Here is a 22,452-nt window from a genome sequence, read left to right as displayed (position 1 = left end):
TGTGTGTGTGTGTGTGTGTGTGTGTGTGTGAGAGAGAGAGAGTGAACCATACCAAATATCAACTCTGGTAAAGTAGGCCTATTTAATATTGAACTCAATGACCTGATAATAACTGATAATTAAAAAAAAAGAAAAGAAAAGGCGATTAATGCTAATATAATGTAACCTACATCGAGTACATTCCTTGTGTTATAGGCTACGCCTATAAATATAATAAAAAAAATACCTGATGAGTGTCATGTCAAGCCTAGAGTAGTCCAGTCCAGGGTGAGTGAGGACGTTGGACACAGAGAGATGTTTAGATTATTTTCCATCAGCTGGCGTTGTGGTACTACTACACACACCACTATTATTTAACTATTTATCATTACATCGAGCACATTCCTTGTGTTATTTATTAAATAAAAAAATATACCTGATGAGCATCATGTTGCCTGCCTGGAGTAGCCTAGTCCAGTCCAGGGTGAGTGAGGACGTTAGATAAACCGACACAGAGGGATGTTAAGATTATTTCTATAAAAGATATCACTTTTATGTAGGCTAGGTGTGTTTTGTGTGTGTGAACTCATCGTAAAGTAGGCCAATTTAACTGACAATTAAAAAAAAATAATTAAATACATAAAAAGGCGGTTATATAATGCACATCGAGCACATTCCTTGTGTTATATCTAAATAATTTAAATAAAAAATAAAATACTGGTGAGTGTCATGTTGCCTGCCTAGAAGTAGCCTCGTCCAGTCCAGGGTGAGCGAGGACGTTAGATAAGCCGCCGTCAGTGAGGCGGTGACGTCAGGAGGTGGGAGCTGCTTCTGAGCGTGGCCAGCGGGCTGCAGCACTGACTTCACCGCGAGCCTGTCAAACACAACCAACACAGCCAACATGGCGGACTGGGGTGAGAAACTAAAGTTGGGGAGGAGGACAGCTATCTGGTTCCTCACCATCCCGATACGATACGACACGACACGGGCTCCGTTTTTTTAGGAGCCTTTTTTTATTACACATTCATTATTTACAAACTCGCTTGTTTTTAGATGTGGATTCACGGACTAACGAATTTCATGATGTCGTTTTTACAGACGCTGACAACTTCGAGCCGGAGGAGCCGATTAAAACAGCGGCGGTGGCGGCGGCGGCGGCGGCGCCAACGCTGGACAAATGGGAAGGCGAAGACGAAGAGGAAGATGTTAAGGTAACAAACGTTGACTAACGGTCGCTATTAAAATAAATAAATAAAAGGCGGCTAAAGGATGACCGTTGTTCGAGCCGGGGTTAGCCGGTCCGGTGGGTCGGTGTGAAGCTAACGGTGTGTAACTTAGCAGAGGCACCGTGGTCCCCTCCGGCTGTAGTGCCATGCTTCACCGCGGTCCTTGGTTGCCTGACAGTCCTAATCCCCGACTCTGCGTTAGCATCGTTAGCTCACGGTGGCTAACTCATGTGGCTCTATCGGTCATGCCGTAGTAGTAACTCAAGCTATGGCTAACCGTGCGCTACTAAAACGGGTTTTAACGGTCGTCACGCACCGTAACCACAGCGACCGTTAACACTCAATTTAACGCTTTTTGGATCAATTTTACTCTCTGAACGCCGATATTGTCTGTTTTTTAGTTTGATGTGTACAGTTAGGGGAGTGGTTGTTCGGTAGCCGGGTTAAAATTAGGACCACGTAGCTTGATGCTAACCGTTTCCCGGGCCATCTAGCTAAGCAAACATGCTAGCCTCCCTGGCAGCCTGCGTCTGAAATGAGCTTCACCGTTGGCTAACCTCGACGATAGCGTCGTTATTGTGATGTACACGGTTATCTCGTCAATGGCCAAAGTGTGGTCGCTTTAAATAATTGTGTGAGCTTCGTAAAGTTGCCTTGTCCCTAAATACCCACAGGTTGAGTTTCATTTAAACATGAGGCAGCGTTAGCTTGCTAACCAACTTTAGCCACAATCACATGAAATCATCATCTGGGTTGATGACTCAACCGAGCCAAGACCCAGGGCCTAGAAGTTTCCGACTTTACAACAGGCGTTTTGTAGGATAGTGGGTTTTCGGTTGATGGTGCATTCATAACAGGTGGTTATTACCTGAATGTTGACATTGTTGCTGTCCAGAAACCTCAGGTAATTGACCCAGGGAAAGTGCTGGTGGAGGCCTCTTTCAATTGTTCATTTTTCTGTCCCATATGGTGCCCTAAGTAAAAGAAACTGATGATTTCATGTCCTTCGTGCCTTGTTTTTTTTATTTTTTTTATCAACAACCATGGTAAAATGCTCATAACAATCTTACTGTTAATTTAATGAATTAAACTAATTATTTATTTCAAGTGGATTGTGTTGAGTTATTCTTGTGTTTACAGTTTACGGTCTGCTTGTCAAATCATTAGACTGTAAATAGGTCAAAGAGTAATGGGTTTACAATCTTGTGTTTTAAGTAGAGGTAATTACTCAACTCAACTGTATCAATCTTTCATCAAGCAGTTTGTGAAGTACTTCATTTTTCAGATGAAGCATTTGTTGGGGAAAGGCCATTAATTACACAACGAAATTAAAGGATAGGATCTATTCTAAATGTTAAACAGGGACTAAGTGGATATTATCGGAGTGCACATCTTGAACTGCATGTTTGTACTTGAGTTTCAGTCCCCAGCACTTGCAGTGTTTTTACTTAATGCAGAATGATGTAGGGCATGTGAATTTTTAATTATTACCATCTCTATATGAACAATGAGATATGTGCTCCTGTTTGGATTATAAGTCATTGAATGTGTCAAATGAAAACTTAAGCAACTGATTTTGTTTTTTTAATCACAGATTGTAGAGGTTCATTCATCATAATACACATTTGTAGAACAACAAACAAAATCATCTGATTTCACTAAAAAGAGATTCCTGGAATATCATCCTTAGTATAAAGATATTTACTGGTCTCGATGGACTTGGATTTATCCAACATTACAATAGAGTTGGGGTAATGTAGGCAACAATATAATGTAATCTGTATACTGTTTGCACGTGTATTAGGGTAAGTGTACCTATTAAGCCCACGTACCATATAAGCCCACTTGTGACTTCTGAGTCAAATTTAAAAAAAACTACATCACCATTTTTGCTGGTTCATGGTTCTTCCAATGAAGCAGCTTGTTACATAAATTATACTTTTTATTCTAAGCAAATCAGATTTGTCAATCTTGAGTTATCGAAGCATATGTGTGACATGTGCCTGCTGCTCCCGAAGAAGTTGCAAAAAAACTTCAGTGATTTTGATGCCCTGAAAAAACAATATTTATTCCATATTTCTACTCCGACTTTAGCTAAGAACTCATTTGTTACCAAAATTTAAGAGATTAGTGCTTTAAATAAAACATGTGTTAGAATTTTTCTAGAATTAGAAATAGTTTTTCTTTTGAATTCAAAATATGCATTTTAGCATGCTAGCAAACAGCCCACATGCCACTGCACACAGCCACTGCATAGCATTGTTCATTGCCATGACATAAAGCATGATAAACATGGATAGTTTACATTTTTGTATGCAGAATATCCTATTTTATTGTTAAATTGATAATACATATGAATATTTATCTTTATTTATTTTTTAATTAACATTTTTACCAAGTGGGCTTAAAGGGGACAGTAGCAAAAAAATCACACCATTTAGGGCAGATGTAAATGAGTATAGCTAATTACTTAAATACATGATCAATTAATACTTTTCATGTTATGTTAGTGCAGCTTATATAGATTCATGTCATGTAGTTGTTTTTGAATGCCATGTGTGTAGAATAAAAATATTCAGATTTTTAACCAGTAATTCACTGATGTTCCCTTTAAGCCCACCTGCTCCCATTAAGCCCACTGGCTGTGTTTCAATGGAGAGTTTCTTCCTTTTGACTTTTGAACCATTTTCCTGCCTAAGTTTGACCTCACCTAATCAATCAGCTTCATAATTCAGATAATTAAATACCCAAATTTAAATATTAGTGATATTGCATCGGCCAATTCATTCATTTTATTCATTGTTTCTATTTAAGCTGTGTTTTTATGTTTAAAAAGTTATTTGTTTAATTGTAAATACTGAAATTGATTAATTTATTATCCTTAAAATAGTATTGAACCAGGAAACTGTCTTTCTCTCAGTCATTGGGTCTTCAGAAATCTAGATAAAAACACTTTCAACCAGCTGGCTGGACCAGAAAATTTGGCCAAATGTAAATGCCAATTGTATAATGTAGGATGGAGATACAGACAAAATGACAACAGATATTGAAAGCTTAAGTACCGAAGAGTAATTTCCATTCTAATTTTTATTTTGTTCATGAATAGTTTTTTGGCTACATTCCAAAGAAGACATGTTGTAAGTTTAGCTTTTTCTGTGTTGACAACACAGCAAATAGGCCGATCATGCCTATTTCAAATGCCGTTTACAGGGCCGAGGAGAGGAGTGGAGACAAAATGAAAATAGCTATTGAGAGCTAAGAGATTACATATTTTAATAGAATAAGTTTGGATTTTTAAGATTTTTAAATATATATATGTATTTATCAACAAATCATGAAGTGGGCTTATTTGGAACACCCATGGGCTTAAAGGGTACATTAAGTACCCATTAAGCCCATGCCAGATTTTTGGTATATTTTGACAAATTAAACAATAAAAACAATAAAAATTGCTATAAATGAACGATTGACACTTCAAATTAGACAATAGACTATCATTTGAACTAAAATGTTTTCACTTAAATTGGGGTGGTATATATTAAAAATGGCTGAAAAGCAGATTTGGTGGGCTTAATAGGTACACTTACCCTATATAAATCTTGCAAAAGAATAATTATTTTATAACAAAATATACAGTTGTCTCAATTAATGTACATAACACTGTTTGTCTATGTAGCCTGAATAACAAATGCTTACTGTCCCACCTTCTTTATTGAAAGGATAACTGGGATGATGAGGATGAAGATGACGAGAAAAAAGCAGAGATGAAAAAGACAGGTGCCGGTACGTATATAATTGCACCTTTTTCATTAATACATGATTTGTTTCATTGTTGTATGTTAATCAGGTGCTTAATTCTCTGCTTTGTCTTCAACTTGATGTTGATCTTATATTTAATGACTTCAATTTTCAGAGGCGAAGGTTTCCGAAAAGAAAAAATTGAGTGAGAAGATCAAAGAGAAAGAAAACCGGTTAAAGAAGAAACAACAGGAGCTGAAGGAGAAAGAGCTGCTGGAAGTGAGTTTTTGTTTGTTTTTACCATCATATGGTTTTTACAGTTTTCTTTATAAAGGATAAAACTATTTCCCCCTCTGTCATCTCTAATTTTTAACTTTTGACTCGACTGCAGAAGACAGAGCTCACTCCTGAGGAACAAATCGAAGAGAAGTTAAGAGTGCAGAAATTACAGGAAGCCGCAGACTTGGAGCTAGCAAAAGATGCTTTTGGTAAGACAGAATCACCTTTCAAATTAAAAGTAGTCTGTCACAATATACAATACTTAAGTTTGTACAGATGTAACTAGAACAAATGTATACTTTGGAGAGTATGTAACTAGTATAACTTGTTTAATTTGGTATTTAAGTCTTTCGTTGATTGTTGCAATGGTTTCCTGCATTTCTCACAAACAAATAACCCTCTTGTTCATTCTGACACCTTCTGCAACTCATGTTTCTATAGTCATGTTTAGCTATATTGTGTTTGTAGAATTTAAATGTGTGTTGATGACTAGCAAAAACACAAACCTTTCTGATATTACATACTTTTTGTACAACCAACAAAAATATAAGCACTTCGCAAAAATCCAGCTCATATTTACACTCTTGAGCCAGATTGTTTGTGTATAAACACTTGCAACAGTATGTAATTGTTTCTGTCACTGTGAATGTACTTAGCGGAGACATTAAAACAGTTTTCTTTTTTACATTTTCTTTCTAGGTGTTAGCAGCACTTCTAACAGTGTCACTGGGATCGATGCAATGTGTCCATCATCCAAAGAAGACTTCACAGAGTTTGAAAAGTTGCTGAAAGAAAAGATATCCCAGTTTGAAAAGTCTGTGCATTATTCAAGTTTCTTGGATTCATTGTTTCGGGAACTCTGTATTTCATGTAAGGATCTTTTTCATTAATCATACTGAAACATACTTATAGATACCATATTCAGCATGTGAGTAAACACAAGACTTAACTACTAACTGTTTTTCTCTTCTCTCTTACAGTGGAAGTAGAGGACTTGAAGAAAGTCAGTAATTCCCTGACAGTTCTACTTAGTGAAAAACAGAAACAAGAAAAAGTAAGTGAAACCTGTCTTTAGGTATTTTCTCTTATCTACAGTTTATATCCAGTAGGGGGTGCTGTTTACCTTATCTAGTTACGTGATGTGTGCTCATAGTTCAAATCAACTGGTTTGCTCCTTTAACATTTATGTGGTGTCCACACTGAATCTAAATCAGCAGTGACATATTTGTTTATCCTATTTGTAATATGCCACATGTAGACCAAATACATTTGAATAATTTAGTGTGTTGTCTTGTTCAACCAGATGATTTTCAGATCAAATGAGAAAACCACTCTGCTGTAAATGTGTATTCATATATAATGTATATCATTTTAAGTGAGTCATTTTTGCCTTCTTACAGCAAAACAAAGGAAAGAAGAAGAAGAAAGGCGTCGTACCTGGTGGCGGTTTGAAAGCACAGTTGAGAGATGACCTCGACTATGCAGAGTTTGATGGTGGCTACGCCCAAGACTATGAGGACTTCATGTGACACTGGCTCCATCACTACTGCCCTTTCCTCCTCCCACCCCTCAGAAATGCAGCTGTAACTTCTCATGCTGTCCAGTGCCATCCTGGAAAATCTGAACTATGTGTTGCCCCCTTCATATTGCTTCAATGACCAGAGGGACTATACCAGGGAGCATACAGTCTCACCAACTCTTTATGTTCATACATATGGAATTGCCTTTTTCTCTGTCTCATTCAGCCTCAACTCACACACACACACACACACACATAATCATGTAGTAACCGTTGGGTGACCCAGCTTCAATGGAGAATACGTTGTAACTGCTGTTGTCTGAGTTTTGAGGGGCTCGTTTTTTATTAAACGTTGCTCCTGTCAAAATGGCAGATATAGTATTGCAGTTATAACCGTAGTGACATAGAAACACAAGGTTCTATGCAAATTCTTTAACCAGAATGTCATGTATATATTATAGGTCTCACTTACCTGTGGATGGTTCTTACAGGAAAGTATATAGTATCTATAACTTTGGTTGCCAAATGCGGAACAATTATTCAGTACATTATTCATCTTTATCTCTGGAAAGGTTGCATTGTAGGTGATTTGAGAGACTGATGCAACATGTAAGTAGTAGTTGTGAGAGAGAGAGAGAGCACATGACATTCATTGTAAGATAAAAGGGATAGACAAGTATAATAAATGTGACTTTAAAACCTCACAGCCATTCTCTTGATACATCTCTGGAATATCCTTGAAAATTTGGAGCAAAGAGTGCTTATAGGTATTTTTTGTGCATGACAAACATGTAATTTACTAATTTGATTTGTACTAATGCAGAAAAAGTATGGATCAGGCAAGAAGGTTAACTTGCTACAACTGGTCTCCTAATCATTGCTTCTGCAGGCTTGTATCAAGTGTGATGAGGAGCGGGGGCTTATGGGCTTCACCCCACCATGTCTTCATATGGGCTACAGTTAGTTGAAAGGGGCATATTTCTCCTTTTCTTTTCTAGCAATTGACCAGTTTCAATGTTACATGGACAATTGGATACATTATATTGTGGAAAATACAGCATCTGCAGTGTTTTATAAGCATCTAATTTAATAAATCACTGGTCAAAAAGATAAGATGTGTTTGTTCTTTTTAATAACATCAATGTAGGAATCTTTAATGAAACAGCATCCAACTCACCAATTACTGATTTTGAGGGCACGTGTAATAAATACTCTATTTACAGTTTCAAGTAAATATTTACGACAGTACAGTTGAAATTGTAGAGTAAGAGAAATAATGCAGCTATTCTTTGGGAAGAAGTTGGCCGAGATTTGTTCAGTTACATATTCACTTAATTTGAAAAAAGTCTATATAAAGTATTTGTATCAAAACATATGGTTGAAACTACCCACTCATTTCCACTCTTAGGTTTTCATTTGGTCTGGCATGTTGACCTTCAGTGTTGTTTAGCTTGTGGCACTTGTGCGTCTTCCTGTAGGATTTCTGGTGCTGCGTCTCCGACTGCTGCGGAGTGTGTTGGCCCTCTGCCGGCGTCGGTTCGGCCTGCTGTCTCCTCTGCCCCCACTTGCTACCGACTGACCTTGAGAGCTCTGCTGCGCCTGGAAAACGCTCTGGCGTGACACCTCTCGATCTCCGCAGGTGAACGACAGCGCCACGCCCTCGTTGCTCTTCATGACACGAGATGTGCCATCAGAGGTGCCATCGAAGCAGCGTCCAAGAGCAATCTCCTTAGCTGTGCGGGGATCTTGGTCTGTGACCGTATAAATTCCGTAGTTATGGCCCAGAGGGTCAAGAGGCGCGAGCATGGTGAACTCATTGGTGTCATTGTTGACGGCTAGAGGCAGGTGGTTGACCAGATATTCCTGAAGCATTGTGTTGACCTGGTCTCTCTTGCAGCTTCCTTGTGGAATCACCTTCACCAGGGTACGATCGACGCGTTCCTGATCGTACAGCATCCCACTGCATTTGAACTCCAGACACACGGCCGACACAGTCGCCTGATCCATGTCACGGATGCTGCGAGTGTCTCGAAGACCATAGAGCTGGCCCACTGTTTTGGGATGAGTGCCACCCATGTTGCGGGACCGCACATTGATCTCATGCGGGCTGGTGACTCTGACCTTAATGTAGCAGGCCCGGTACTCCATGGGTTTGGGCCACCAGCTCAGGTAGTCCTCGGTCCAGCTCATTGGGTCATCTTCATTGAACGGCACCGTGTTGTAATCGTAGCGGTCTCCTTCCACTCTTGAGAAGCGGAAGTGTGCTGCACTGAACGGGGCCTCCTCGCACTCCTTAAGCTTCTCGAACGCGTACACTGGTCCGTTGCCTTCCTCGGCTGCGTTGGAACCCGGCTTTGCCACATTAATGCTGAAGGCCGTTTTCTTCACCCTTGGGTCTTCATGGTCAGTGCGCCTGTAGTTCAGTTTACCCAGGTAAGGTTGAGGCACTCCAACGAGGTTGGGGTTGAGTTTGGGAGCAGAAGGGACGGCCTCCAGTTCCTCTCCTCCAAGGTTGGCCATGACGTAGGCAGAGTAGGCGTCGGCTTTTTGTTCGTCGCAGAAGGCAGGAAGACAGGCGCCGTTGGAGCCGGTGATGACACTATCGAATCGTCCCCAGGCTCGTGGATTAGAGGAGTACCCAGCTGTGGGCTCCATGTTTATGAGACTCACCACGACTCCCTCCACCTGCTCACTGGGCATGAAGCGCTCACTGCGGAAGGCCCTCACTTTCACGTAACACCTGCGGTTCTCTGGGACGTCCAGGTTAAACAGCCGCCTCTCTCTGATCTCCATGTTACCAATCAGAAAGGTTCTCTCCTCCCTTTTGCCTCGTCTTTTCTTCTCCACCTGTAGACTTCCCTCCTCCTCCCACAGGCCAGTCTCGGGGTTCAGCGACCACAGCTTCATGGTGTTAAGGTGCTCAGGCATTGTCACCTGGGCAGAATCCAGAAATACCTTTACTTCTCCTGCGTTCAAGGGCTCATTGTTTTCCTCCCCTCTGAAATCAACTGAGAACATACCATAGGTTCTCAGTGGCAGCGTGTCTCCATCATCTCCTACAAAATTGAGGTCACTTTGAGCTGCAGCTGCTGTGGAAACATCTCTTGGGTCAAGAAAAGTTACACTAGCATTGACGTTACCGACGAAGACTTCTCCGTTCTCCTTATAGAAGGAATTTGGAGGAATCTGGAGTTGAACCATCGCCTCCTGGCCCTCCACCTCCCCAAGCTCCAGAGTGCTTGTTTCTGTGGAGCTAATAGTGACTGGAGCTTTCTTTCTTAGGAGTTTGATCTCATGGTAAACAGTCCCTCCTTTGGTGTTGAATGGAAGCACCTTTGTGGTGTTGACAAATTTCTGCATGTTGTCCACGAAAGTCAGGACAAGTCTCTCTGTGTCTGGAGGGACCTGGATGGAGAAGGTACCTTTGTAGCCGGTACGACTAATTCTCACTCCATTCATGAAGACATGGCCAAACCTCATTGGCTCACCATTGTCTGCAGCAATGGCCCTACCATGCACAATAGCCTTGGTGTCCACACACTTCTGGCAGCCACACTCAGTCACCACCATGGTGGGCAGCTGGTAACCCTGGCATGTTAGCTGCCTCTGCTCCATCTTTTCCACGCCACAGCAGTAAGCCACTTTGTCTCTGCACCTGATGCCATTGTCCAGCTTTCCAGCACATGTAGCGGAGGGGCACTTGCCCACATCATAATAGAAGGAGTTTGTGCTGTTTTGGTAGCAGTCATGTGGGAGACGGATAAGGTGGGATTCAGGCTTGGGGTTACATGAATGCTCATTTCTACCTGTGTTTGAGATGCAGAAATCAAAATTGTGCATTAGCTTCATATTCATCATTCATCATTTTAAAAAAAACTGAAAAACTTCAATATATTTATTGAGAACACACCTAAAATTTTAAGTGTAGCAGGTCTGGTCTTAATGGCCCCAGATGCACCACTTGCTCTGCAGTAGTACTCCCCAGCCTGCTCAGGACGCAGATCTTTGAGGACCAAGATGTTCTCAGACTGTGTCTCAATAAGGCTGTTGTTATGAAACCTGTTAGTTCACACAGAGAGAAAGACAGCAAAAGCAAAGGGGTGAAATTTATCATAGTTTTGAAATGAAAACAGTGAATGACTGTCAAGTGTAATGTCAAAATATCAAGTCCCACCATTGGTACTTGTCCGGCTCTGGTGTTCCTGCTACTTTGCAGCAGAAAGCAGCAGTTTGTCCTTGTCTCCTGGCCTTGCTCTCAGGGTTGCTCAACACATGAAACTTTTCTGACACGTGACAGAGAGATAAAAGAACAAATTACCCTTTTTTTTCCTTTAACTTTCTGTTGGCAAACAGTTCAATCTCCATATTTTAATCAGATAAATCCACCATCTCTGATGTACCTTCTCTTTTTAGCTGGACGCTGAGGACTGAGGTTCGTTCAGCGCTGTTGGGCACACCAACGTTAATGGTGGCGTGACCCTTCAGGCTGACTGTCAGCGTGGTGTTGCCATCAGGGCAGATACCAGGGACGCGGAAATGTCCGTTGTGGTCAGTAAGGGTGAGGACCTTGCCATTGCGAAGGATGGCAGCTCCTTCAGCAGTGAGACCTCCAGCACCACGCACAGAACCCAACACGGTGTGCTCCTCACACATGCATGTGTCACACTCAGCGTTCACCCTCCCCATCTCACACTGCAGGAAACAATCTAAAGAAGTGAGTAAAACAAATACATAGTTGAGTGATTCACAGGTTATAACTCAGGACCAGACTGAACGACAGAATTCAGAGTCTTATCAAACTAAACTCACCTGGTTTTGGACACTCTGGTCCATTGCACGCTTTCCCTTCTACTTTAGAACCACTGCATGACACGAGGCGAGACTGGCAGCTTCTTGAGCGAACCTGGACACCCACTTGACCACAGAGGGCAGGACAAGGGCTCCAGTCTGACCATGGTCCCCAGGTACTCTGAACGCTTTCACTGTTATCTGTTGGAGAAGAGAACGTAAATAATACTCAAACCACTATCCTGAAAAGAAATATGTGTATAAGTATTTGAAAGCATGAGTGCAGCTTTTCAAAGGTACAGAAGCACTCAAAGTCGTACTTTTATGCCAGTATCAAAGGTGATTTGAGACCAAACCTTTAGGACAGAGGAAGCGGACAGCGTAGTTGGAGCAGTTGCGGTCGGGACCTTGCTCCTCATTGAGGCACCAGAAGCCCACAGTGGGGTCTGCATGGACCTTCTCCCCAGTTTCACGAGCTGGGACCCATTCGGTGGTTCTGGCCTCAATTGCCCGCGGAGTCTCACACACTCGGGCGCGGTAATAGAAACGAATGGCTTCCAACTGCTCATAGTCTCCTCGACCTCCGGGGTGATCGACGTTGAACCATGTGGTCCACTCGAAGTCTTCTACACACAGAAATAATCATGATCTGAGGCGCCGTTTATGCTGCCATAAATTATGAATATGAATAAACCATAAAGACTTTACAAGTTACCATCAGAGTGGAAGACACCAGGACCAGTCTCTTTGTTGTCCTTCCTCCACGATACTGCAACATACAAATCAAACCTTCTCACATGATTTGCTACATCCCTGCTGGCACTGTTCGTATATCCTTCTCTAAATTTTGCTTTCTTGAAAGCATCACTTAATGTATGCAAATTGCTTTTCACATATACATGAAATCAAATGGGCAGCTACTCAGAAAACTCATCAGGGTCACAGGAAAAATAGAGCAAAGGGTAACAGCGATATGTAAAACATGTCAATCTAGTTTAGTTTGAGTATAACTGCAGAAAAAACTGGTAAAATTACACATTCACCTTTAATTTCACAATATTTTTTATCATCTTTCTCTGTTTATTATGATGCACAGTGAGTCCATCTGGCTGTGCATGTTTGGAGGGAGGGTGTGGTGTCTCTCAGGACATTGCGCCACTAACAAGACCAAAAACAAGAGTCTCAGCATCTTGGTGAGAGACTCACCTCGAGCTGAAACCACAGAGGCTGCGGCGAGTCCCAGGATGAAGAGAAGAGGCCTCAGTGACATTTTCACACCCTGTTGGCCTTTGAACTTTCACCTCTGGTAGTTTGTGTTCACACCAGGAACTCCACAGACAATGAAGTCCAGCAGCAGAAACTCCTGGTGGGAAGATTTTGATTATGATCCACACTCCAGTTCATTTAAATACAGTTTTAGTCTTAAACTGTTAATATCAGCAATATCACAAACCAAAAATGTGCCTGTAAAGATTTAGTTTCAGTCGTTTTTTTGTCTTTGAGGTTTTTAGGTTGAAAAACATGGCTGGATAGAGCAGAGCCCCCCACTCAGATTACACATCTGTGTTAGCCATCACCATTTGTCAGGGGAGCAGTCAAACATTTTTGCATCCACTGACGAAACGCTGGCAACGCAATCCAAACACCCACACACACACACACATACACATACTCACACACACGGTTTGCATTTGCACACTGGCAAAAGTGAACACAACAGAGTAATTAGTCAGTTGCTTTTAAGGTGAAGTAATGCTGATTAAATGATGAAAACATTAATTAAGTTTGGACAGGCGGAGTTACATGCACAATGTAATTAAAATAATGACTAATAGCAGACGTGTAACAGTAATCTGAAATCAAATGACACAATGACATAGGCTCAGAAATTGAACTGTTCACTTCAACACACAGTTGGATCCAAAAGTCTGAGAACATTTTCCCAGTCACTCACTGTAATGAAAACTTAAAGTACTAAAGCAGTTCACTGTTTTACTGATGTTGTCATTAATCATTCATGCAGTAAAAACCCAGTTGCATTCACATTGAGATCCTTCCTCCATCTGTCTTTGTTATTTAAAGTATTAAAACAGACTGAAACTGATGCATCAACTTTACTTTAACTTTAAAAATCAGTTTTTTTTCTTACCTTCTTGTTGATTGCACTGTCCTGTTTTTCTGTAGCAACGTCCTTTCCCTCTTTTTTCTTTCTCTGTATTTCTGTCTCACATTTCTCTCCTCCACCTCTGTCCTCCTCTCGGCTCTCAGCTCTGTCCTCCACCACCGTCTCTTTTATACCTCCCTCCCTCCCTCCCCTCCCTCCTCTCTCGGCAGAGTGCCACAGCGTCTTTTGATTACACTATTATCCCCATAATTCATCACCTTCATTGTACAACCGTGACACGCAGTGGTTATTAAATAGTGCTACATATGAAAAGAGGGACGTGTCACGGGGTCTGGGTAACAAATGCGAGTGTTAATAAATTGACACCCCCCCCCCCCTCCCCAACGCCACCCCCCTTGTTCAAGATCAATGCTGATTGAGGCAAACTGGGCATTTGTCTTTTCCTCTGCCCTCGGCCTTCATGCTTCTGTTACGCACCCACTCTGCCTGCAGAACGCACAGTGCATGCTGATGACACAGGAAGGTCCACTGTGCAGACAGGATTTTTCATGCATTTTAATTAAAGCACATACATGAGACAGTTATTCTTTACTATTTTTTTTTAAAATTCATGTTGTAATTTAATAAAGTCCAAAAATATGAAGTGGATTTCTAGCGCAGGTTCCCAGTTTTACATAAATAACATTATGCTCCTGGTTTTTACATCTTGTGCAGCTATACATTTACATTTACATTTTTGTTATGTAATGCTTACAGAGTGGCTCCAGTTACACGTCTGGCAGTGTGATTAGAGGCCATTCACCAATTTCACATCCTATCTGCAGTCACTCGCTGTTATAGAGTGATTGCTGAGCCAAGATTATATGTATTTTTTATTCAAAAATTGAACGCACATTGGTATACAGTAAATCAATCAACAAAAATAACATAAATCAAAACCTTCCCAACAGTTATTTAATACATGCAGCAGATAACAGAGGGACATGATCATCCCATTAAAGCTGTGTTTCTGGCCCGGTCTGTCTAGGTCCAATCTTCACTCTCTTCCTGTTTAACCCCTGAGGGAAAACGTGCAGATTTTCAGCTGCTAAATGTTTCACTATGTTCACAGACCGGTCGCTCACCGTGTCTGCTTGTTTGGAGCTCGAGATGGGAAGTGTAGGGAACTTTTTAGAGAGCAGGGAGTGTGAAACAAAACTATGGGTTGATTAGATATGTTGCATTTAATATCGTCTAGACTCTAGAGAGAGAGTTGGAGAAAAACCTGTGTCTGTCACGACGTCTGTTACAGATCCTGTAATCACCAGGATCTGTTGTTTTTCCACACAACATTCATTAGCTGACCTCATCTTGTCAATTACAAGGCAAGGAACACCCAGGACAGGATGGGAAGAATTTAACCTGCTGCTTCTGCTGCTGCTGCTGCTGCTCATCACATCACATCAGTCTTTCCAGGCGTCTCGTTTAGCTCCCAGTACAGCTGATGATGGGACCAGTGAGTGACTTGAACTGGGGTCACTCTCTTGAATCGTGGAGCAAATTGTTCTTGTTAATGTGTAGTGTCGACATTACCTGTGACGGGGAGATGGAGGAAACAAGACAGTCCCGACTTCATCACTCAAGTTTATGGCACTTTTTAGGTCATCAAAGGACCTAATGTGTTCGTAAACACACGGAGGAGGACAGGGGCGGTGGGTAATGATGTGAAGACAGCCAGAACGGACACACAAACACAAATACACAAAGTTTGGTCGCGTGGCAACAGACACAGTCGCACGTTCTGCCAAACCGAGCGTCTATAACTGGATTCCAGACAGGTAGATCATGTTGGGCACGCTGTCTGTGCAATTACATCAAATAAATAGGACTGTTTATAAAAAGTGATGATTTTTCATTAGTTTCCCTTTTTTTTTTTAATAATGATTTAAACAAGCTCCACTATGTCATGCAGAAGGTGTCACCGGGTTGGTATTCACTCAACATCTGGCAACATCTGTCATCAACAATAAATACTAAACAAAAAACAGCAAACATTTGGATGACAGAGTTGACAGAGTTCATCCATTTGTTTATTCTGACATTTGTTGTATTTGTTTGAGCAGTTTTTAGTTTTAGTTTTCAGATTTTCCATGACTTTCTATCTCTTTACCTTCTAATGTTTAAAATTGTTTTGTTTTTTACACCAACACACTTTTATATTTCCATGTATACCATGTTGTAGCGGAATACTTATTCACATGGTGATAGTTTCCTGAGGTGCTGTGCTGCATTCATTCATGTTAAAGGGATAGTTTTGCCAACATTTTGGCAAATTGGCCCATTGCCATAATCCCTATAGTCATAGCAGTAGGTTTGTTACCTTTATTTGTAGGTGCAAGCTGTTTTTAGAACGGCGGAGCAGAGCCGTGAGCTGCTCAGAGCTATGGAGGCTAATGGGATTTCTTGGTTTCTCTCATCAAACTCATCAAATACACAATCCAACAACCTCAAAACGCTCCCGTGGACAAGTTGTGACCTGCACATTCACCACGCTATGAGATAATAATGTAACGTTACGAGTTGTTTTCGAGGTAAATTCATACAAAACCGCTGATGCTCGTTCCCGTCGGGGGCAGTTTTTCGGCAAGGAGTCTCTGAATTTGCCTCTGAAACAACTCTGTCTCGTAACGTGCCGTTATTATCTCATAGCGTGGTGAATGTGCAGGTCACAACTTGTCCATGAGAGCGTTTTGGAGTTGTTGGATTGTGTATTTGATGAGGGAAACCAAGACATCACATTAGCCTCCGTAGCGTAGCTCCGCCGTTCTAAAAATAGCTTGCACCAACAATTAAAGGTAACGAACCTACTGCTATGACTGCAGGTTTTTAACTCTGCACCAAAACATAAATAAAAGCAACATCCTGACCTGACACATGCACCATCAATTACTGCACCAGGCTCAGAGTCTGTAAAAGGCAGGAACAGAACAAACAATACTGAATTACAAACAGCAGATATGATCACATCTGCTGGGACACAGAAGTTAATGACCGATGTACGAAGCTTTCAGGGTTAATTAAAAACTGTTCAAGATGTAAAAGTGGAGCTAAAAGCCAATTTATTGTCCTTGGACCCTTGTGGGGAGTGGGTGGCTCCACTACATTTACATTTATTTAATAATAGCATTTAGTTACTGTAGATTTAGAGTAATAATAAAACACATGATCAGTAAATAATTTATGTTATTATAGGTTACGTCTTGTTAATCCTTCGGGGGAAAGAGTACTTTCATTTTGGTACTTTATACGTGTATTTTTCTATCATTTCTTTAGTGCTTTTACTTCTGTAATCTTGACTTTTACCCTTCATGCAGTATTTCTACACTGCGCCACTTTCATTTTCACTAAATCCAGAGGGATTTGACTGAACATTACCAGTATTTGTGCTTCATACAGAGCTGGATCGACCTGGCAGTGACAACATGTGATATGTGTGATGTGTGAAGCCGTCTGCACTTATCTCTCTAATCTTAATAACAATCTTCCAGTGTTTGGGGGTGAAGCTCCTGAGCTGCTGTCTTTTTTTTTTTGTCTCCGTTCATGAGTCTCTCTGTGGCCCAAACCAATTTCATTCTCAATGACAAAACCTCTCCTGGTAATAGAAGTTGTCTGTTTTCATCAGACATGTAATTTGCTGAAAGATGATGTCCTTCCCCTAAAGTCAAACGTGTTGACTTCTTAATGTTTTGGTAATTTCCTTGAATCTGAATCGCTTTTTTTCTTCTTCTTCCCTGAGCAGACTTAAAGGAAGTGGAGCGAGCGCTCTCTGCCTCCTCTGTGTGATGCCGGGCCCCTAACGACAGAAGCAGAAGTTGCTCTGCATACTTTCACTGGTAGAGTCATTAAAGGGACCAACATCGCCCCCCAAACCCCTCCCCCACCCCACCCCACCTCCTCCACCTCCAGTGCTCTCTGCCTCACCTCTGCCTCCTCTGTCCTGGTCTGCTCTGGAGAAACATTTCAGGAAGCTCCGTCTCTGTCTCGGCTACTGGACTCTTCCCTGCTGAACCCACGGGAGCTGTAAGTTCCTCGGCTCTGCAGCTTAAAGGATGAATCCACACTTTTCTCAAATCCATCTTAAAACAATACTCACGTCCCTCTAATAACTCAATGGACGTGAAACCATCAGAAACTTGGATGGAGTTGGGGGAAAAATAAACTAGGGCAGCGACTAATTACTATTTTAATCATCAATTAATCTGTCAATTATTTTCTTGGTTAATTGACTAATTGTTTCACATATAAAATGGCAGAAAATAGTAAAGAATGCACAGTGCAGTTTCCCCCGGAGGCACCAGTTATCTAGTTTTGTATGCAGCCAAATGTCCACAACATAAAGATGTTTAAATCACAGTGTTACTAAGAGAGAAGCAGCTAATCCTCGCAGTGGAGAGGAAGCAGAAAAAGATGTTTTACATATACAATTAAAAGGCTGTTAATTAAATTTCTGTTTAATGACTAATTAATCAACAAACTTCAGCTTTCAGAAAGCAAATAGAAACCCTAAAGACAAACAGTCAAAGTCTTTGGGAGCGGCCTGGATCAAAGTATCACACACAGTTGAGGACATACCAGGCCTTATACTTTAGGTTTGTCATCTCAACGTGTCATTATCAGGTTGGGCCACATTGTACACAGTCAGAGGCCAATAAAAAATAAAATGGGTTGTGTCTGTGTCTGAGTGGAGGAAATGTTGCAGAAGATTAAAAGGTGGGGCACTTTGTGTCTTGGAGAGAGGTACTTATTTATCCCATGAGTAGATAAAACCACAGAGGAAGTGCTGCAGCGCAAACAGACAAACAGGCTGCTCCTCAACAGCTGATGATTATTAAATTATTTCAAGCTGCGCAATCGAAGTGAGAACAAGTTTGCGTAAAGAGGGTTTGGATTCATCACAAGGGACACTTATGTAAGCCTCGTGTAAAAGTGTTAAATATATTCTCCTGGTACCAGTGAAGTTTAATGAAGAAGTGCATTACAGCTCATTTAGATCTTGTTTAAAGTAAAAACAAATGGCAGACATAATATATCACCACTTTACCTCTAAAATTAGATTACAAATCAGTCTGCAATCTCAAAAATAAGTGTATAATTAGACAAGCCGTCATGAGGGTTATAATATTGAGAGGCGTTTCTGAACATCTGTCAGTATCGTGCCAATGAAAATCAACAGACACACAAACTCTAAATGCCTCTAAAAGAAGTTTTCCAATACAATCTCAACACCAACTGAACATTACAACCTCTGTGATGATGAGAGGTTACACAGGTCTGTTATATAAAACTGAATTCCTCTTTCCTGTGTGAGTTTGCACTCTAACCACCGTGTAACCAACAAAAATATCTCCACAAAACTATAATCATAGCTCATCTGTGGAAACTCAAAGAGGCTGATAAAGTCACAACTAAAAAAAACCACAAAGAAGTTGGATGTTTATCCAATCTGTGTTTCTCTGTTGACACATTTGTGACAGTTGTTTTCAGCTTCACATAACACATTTTTTCCATTTTCTTACTGAACATCTCCTCTGATCAGCTCACTGTTTCCAGTGGAGAGTGACCACCTGCAGTACGACACAGCTCCTTTATCACCACCACCACCACCACACTTGACCAAAGTGCAAACCCATTTCCACTTACACGACTGTAAAGATACAAGCAGAGGGAGTGGACATGTGGTTTTCTGCTGACACATTACGGAGGGTGGTGCATGTAAAGGTTACAGCAGCTCCTTCATGTTGTCTGGCTGGCTCCGGCTCAGTAAAGCATGAAGACATGCAGAGTTAAAGGCTAAATTAGAAACATGTGCTGCTGACCTGGATGACTGATGACATGTGCTCAGCAGGGTCGTCCATTTTCCTGCTGCAGACCTCTGGAGAGCCCTGTCCCAAAGATCTGCAGCAGGAGGAGGAGATGGAGGAGGATGGTGGTTGACTTAGGAGAAGAAAAACAGAAAGTTCCCTCTTAAAAAACCTTTTTATCCTCACATTAGTGTAAATCTGAATTTACACAAGGGGACTCTTTATAAAAATTCCTTAAACATAATCACGTCTCAGTTTCTTCTCTGCAAAACAAATCCCAGAAAATGTATCTCATCTTTCTGCTTGGTAATGTTTCTGGTAGTTGATTGTTTGGAGTCATTGTATGACTCAGCAAATTCAGCAGGTAAGAGGTGAAATCCAACAGTGAGCAGGGAGCTAAGCACGTGAATACATGGTGTTAACGATGAGGGGCAGGTGACTGAGGACCACTGCTGGACAGGTGGGGAACTGTAGGGTCAGACGGCTGGTGTTGTTATGCATATTTTAGATGTTTTAACAATCAAGCTGAAAACAAATGCTACTACACCTTTAAATAAAACTCTAGTCTATTTTAGACTATTATGATGAATTGTCACATTTGCAGTCTTAAATGCTGGTGCACCAACAAAGCTGAATGTCACTCTCTGAAAACTGCAGTGTCTAGCTGTTTTGGGAATTATTATTATTATTAAAAATACATTTTGATCTACTTTTAGGAGATTTACATAATCAGAGATTGACAGATTCACTGAGGTGTCATTGTAGTGTTTTTTGTTTCAGTTGTCTTTGTAGATAATAATAATATTATCTAATATTACATATTATTTTTGTCATACAAAGCTTAAAAGCAAGATTGGTAACCCTTTAATTTACAGACTGTTAATAATGTGATAATAGCCAAGAAATAACAATTAATTGTCTCATAATGTCTAGAATTACCTGGAAATAATGGTCATTTTCATAGTAATGTCGAGGAATGTAGCCAAGAAATAATGATTGATTGCGTAGAAATAGCCCAGAAATAACAGTCAATTTCCCAAAAAATACAAAGCATGAAATAAGCATGTGTAAACTTTTGCCTTTATGAAAAACATGACATTACGGTGAAATTGACCATTATTTCTTGGCTATTTCTCGACATTACCATACGCAATTAATTGTTATATCTTGGCTGTTTCGGTAAAACTTTAATTTACGGCCGGTAAATTAAAGGGTTACCACAAGACCTTCTTGAAATATCTTTGAAATGAATGAAGACAAATGTTGGAGTCAATCAAGGACACTGGATTTATTTCCTTTATTGGTTTTTTATCTTCATATGGAATAACAATTGGAAGAGTAACAGACATGAAGGAGAGAACATTTGAAAAATAATCATTTATTCACGCTTTCTGTCCCAAGACAGGTAAAAGACAGGAAACTGAACAGCTGGAAGGAAAACGCACCAGATCACGAGTTTTCATGTGGTTACAAGTTGTTTAAAAAATCTGGCTTGATGTGGCTCAACAGGAGAAGAGATGGGATGTGTTGCACAAGGAGCTATTCCCCAATCAGATGAGTCACTCAGGCAGAAAACAAACTCCTCTGAGATCCAGACAAGAGAGCCGGGAAAACGCTGCGTGTGAGAGCTTCGAGGAAAACATGAAAAACACTGGTTCCTCTGCATGTGATCGACCTGTGCAGCTTCATGTCTCTGCCAGCGTCTCGTTGTCTGTAGTGTAACGTCTCAGTTTTTTGATATATGTGAAGTTTTGAAGGTTGATTTTTGTTTTCTGTGCTGCTTTTCTCCAGGAAACACACACACACACACACACACACACACACACAAGCTGCTCTGATGGCTGAAGTCCAGCAGGCAAAAACTAAAATGATAAATGGCTCTGAATTGAAACAATGATGAGGGAAACCACAGTACAGTTGTATGGTGCATACTGTAGTGTTACATGTGTATGGTGGATTAAGCACCTCTTCCCCAGTACATCTTTTGCACTTTTTCTGTAAATTAGTAACTTTGTGGGGGGGGGGGGGGTTTCTCTAAAACATCTGGAGGTTGCTCCAAAAGCATTTCATTGTGCATGTACAATCTTATGTGGATTAGATTCAATTTTTGTCTTTGTCTTGTCTTGGTATTACATAACAAAAAATTCAAAATTACTCTTGTGTCGTCCTGTAAATGCTGCTCCAGATAATTGAATGGTTGAATCATCCATTCATCTTGTTTGCCTACAGTTGTGATACTTGAAAAACACAAAGCATTCAGTATGGAAGTTTTTCTGTGCCATCTGAGTTTGAATATGAATTTCTAAGACTGAATTTTTTTAGCATCAAAATCAGACTTTGAATTTTAAAAACCATCAAATTTCTAGCACTGAAATTTTTTTTGCCTCTTGATTTTTTTTAAAATGTTGAAATAAATTCAGTGTAAAGAAAATCAATGTCTCAAAATATTCTGTTTTTCAAAATTCGACATGTAAAAAAAATTCAACATAAAAAAATCTGTATAAAAAAAAATCAGTTTCTAAAAAAAATTCAACATCTCAAAAAATTCAGTGTCCAAAAATTCAACTACAAAAATTCAACATCTCAAAAAATTCAGTGTCCAAAAATTCAACTGCAAAAATTCAGTGTCAAAAGAGTCAACATCCGGGTCACCAGGGAGAAGCAATCGATCCCTGTCTCAATAAGGACTGCTTCTGTGTGACACAGGTCACACACACACACACACAGGTAGACCAGACCGGTCCCGGCCATGGCCACAAACTTAGGCGACGGTGCTTCGGTGAGTCTGTTTACTTTATTTTCCATTTGTGTTTGTTAAATTGAGTATTAGATATTAGCCGGATTTATTTAACAATATCTACAATTAACTTTTAATGAGGTGGCATTCGTGCTAAACTACGTTAGTAACTAGCTAACGGTATGTGAGCATAGGTTGAGGCTAACTTACTTTCCGTTCTG

At 40.6% G+C, this 22,452-nt stretch overlaps 2 protein-coding genes across 5 annotated transcripts; one reads left to right on the top strand and one right to left on the bottom strand.

Moving 5' to 3' along the window:
• Positions 1 to 858: 858 nt before the first annotated feature.
• eif3jb (eukaryotic translation initiation factor 3, subunit Jb) lies at positions 859 to 7,854 on the top strand. 4 transcript variants are annotated; one of them, XM_085759279.1, is made up of 8 exons: positions 859 to 893; positions 1,078 to 1,190; positions 4,925 to 4,982; positions 5,119 to 5,222; positions 5,338 to 5,431; positions 5,922 to 6,092; positions 6,203 to 6,276; positions 6,623 to 7,854. In XM_085759279.1, exons 1-8 carry the CDS (start codon positions 881 to 883, stop codon positions 6,749 to 6,751), a joined length of 756 nt encoding a protein of 251 aa, XP_085615405.1. In that variant the 5' UTR covers positions 859 to 880; the 3' UTR covers positions 6,752 to 7,854. The 4 variants fall into 4 exon arrangements, with proteins under 4 accessions (XP_085615405.1, XP_085615398.1, XP_085615393.1 ...); XM_085759272.1 differs by having other exon boundaries at positions 5,335 to 5,431; XM_085759267.1 differs by having other exon boundaries at positions 4,925 to 4,988.
• Positions 7,811 to 13,796, bottom strand: cilp (cartilage intermediate layer protein, nucleotide pyrophosphohydrolase). Its single transcript, XM_085759249.1, has 9 exons — positions 13,679 to 13,796; positions 12,736 to 12,892; positions 12,245 to 12,298; positions 11,886 to 12,155; positions 11,551 to 11,730; positions 11,142 to 11,447; positions 10,916 to 11,024; positions 10,652 to 10,800; positions 7,811 to 10,547 (listed from the first exon to the last, which is right to left on the bottom strand). Exons 2-9 carry the CDS (start codon positions 12,797 to 12,799, stop codon positions 8,188 to 8,190), a joined length of 3,492 nt encoding a protein of 1,163 aa, XP_085615375.1. The 5' UTR covers positions 12,800 to 12,892; positions 13,679 to 13,796; the 3' UTR covers positions 7,811 to 8,187.
• Between the last annotated feature and the right edge of the window lie 8,656 nt (positions 13,797 to 22,452).

Source organism: Trachurus japonicus, chromosome 3 (assembly GCF_045865225.1).
Source record: "Trachurus japonicus isolate A0001 chromosome 3, Traja_1.0".
NCBI lineage: Eukaryota > Metazoa > Chordata > Actinopteri > Carangiformes > Carangidae > Trachurus > Trachurus japonicus.
The sequence above is the reverse complement of the archived record's forward strand: the minus strand, read 5'-3'. Positions and strand labels throughout refer to the sequence as shown.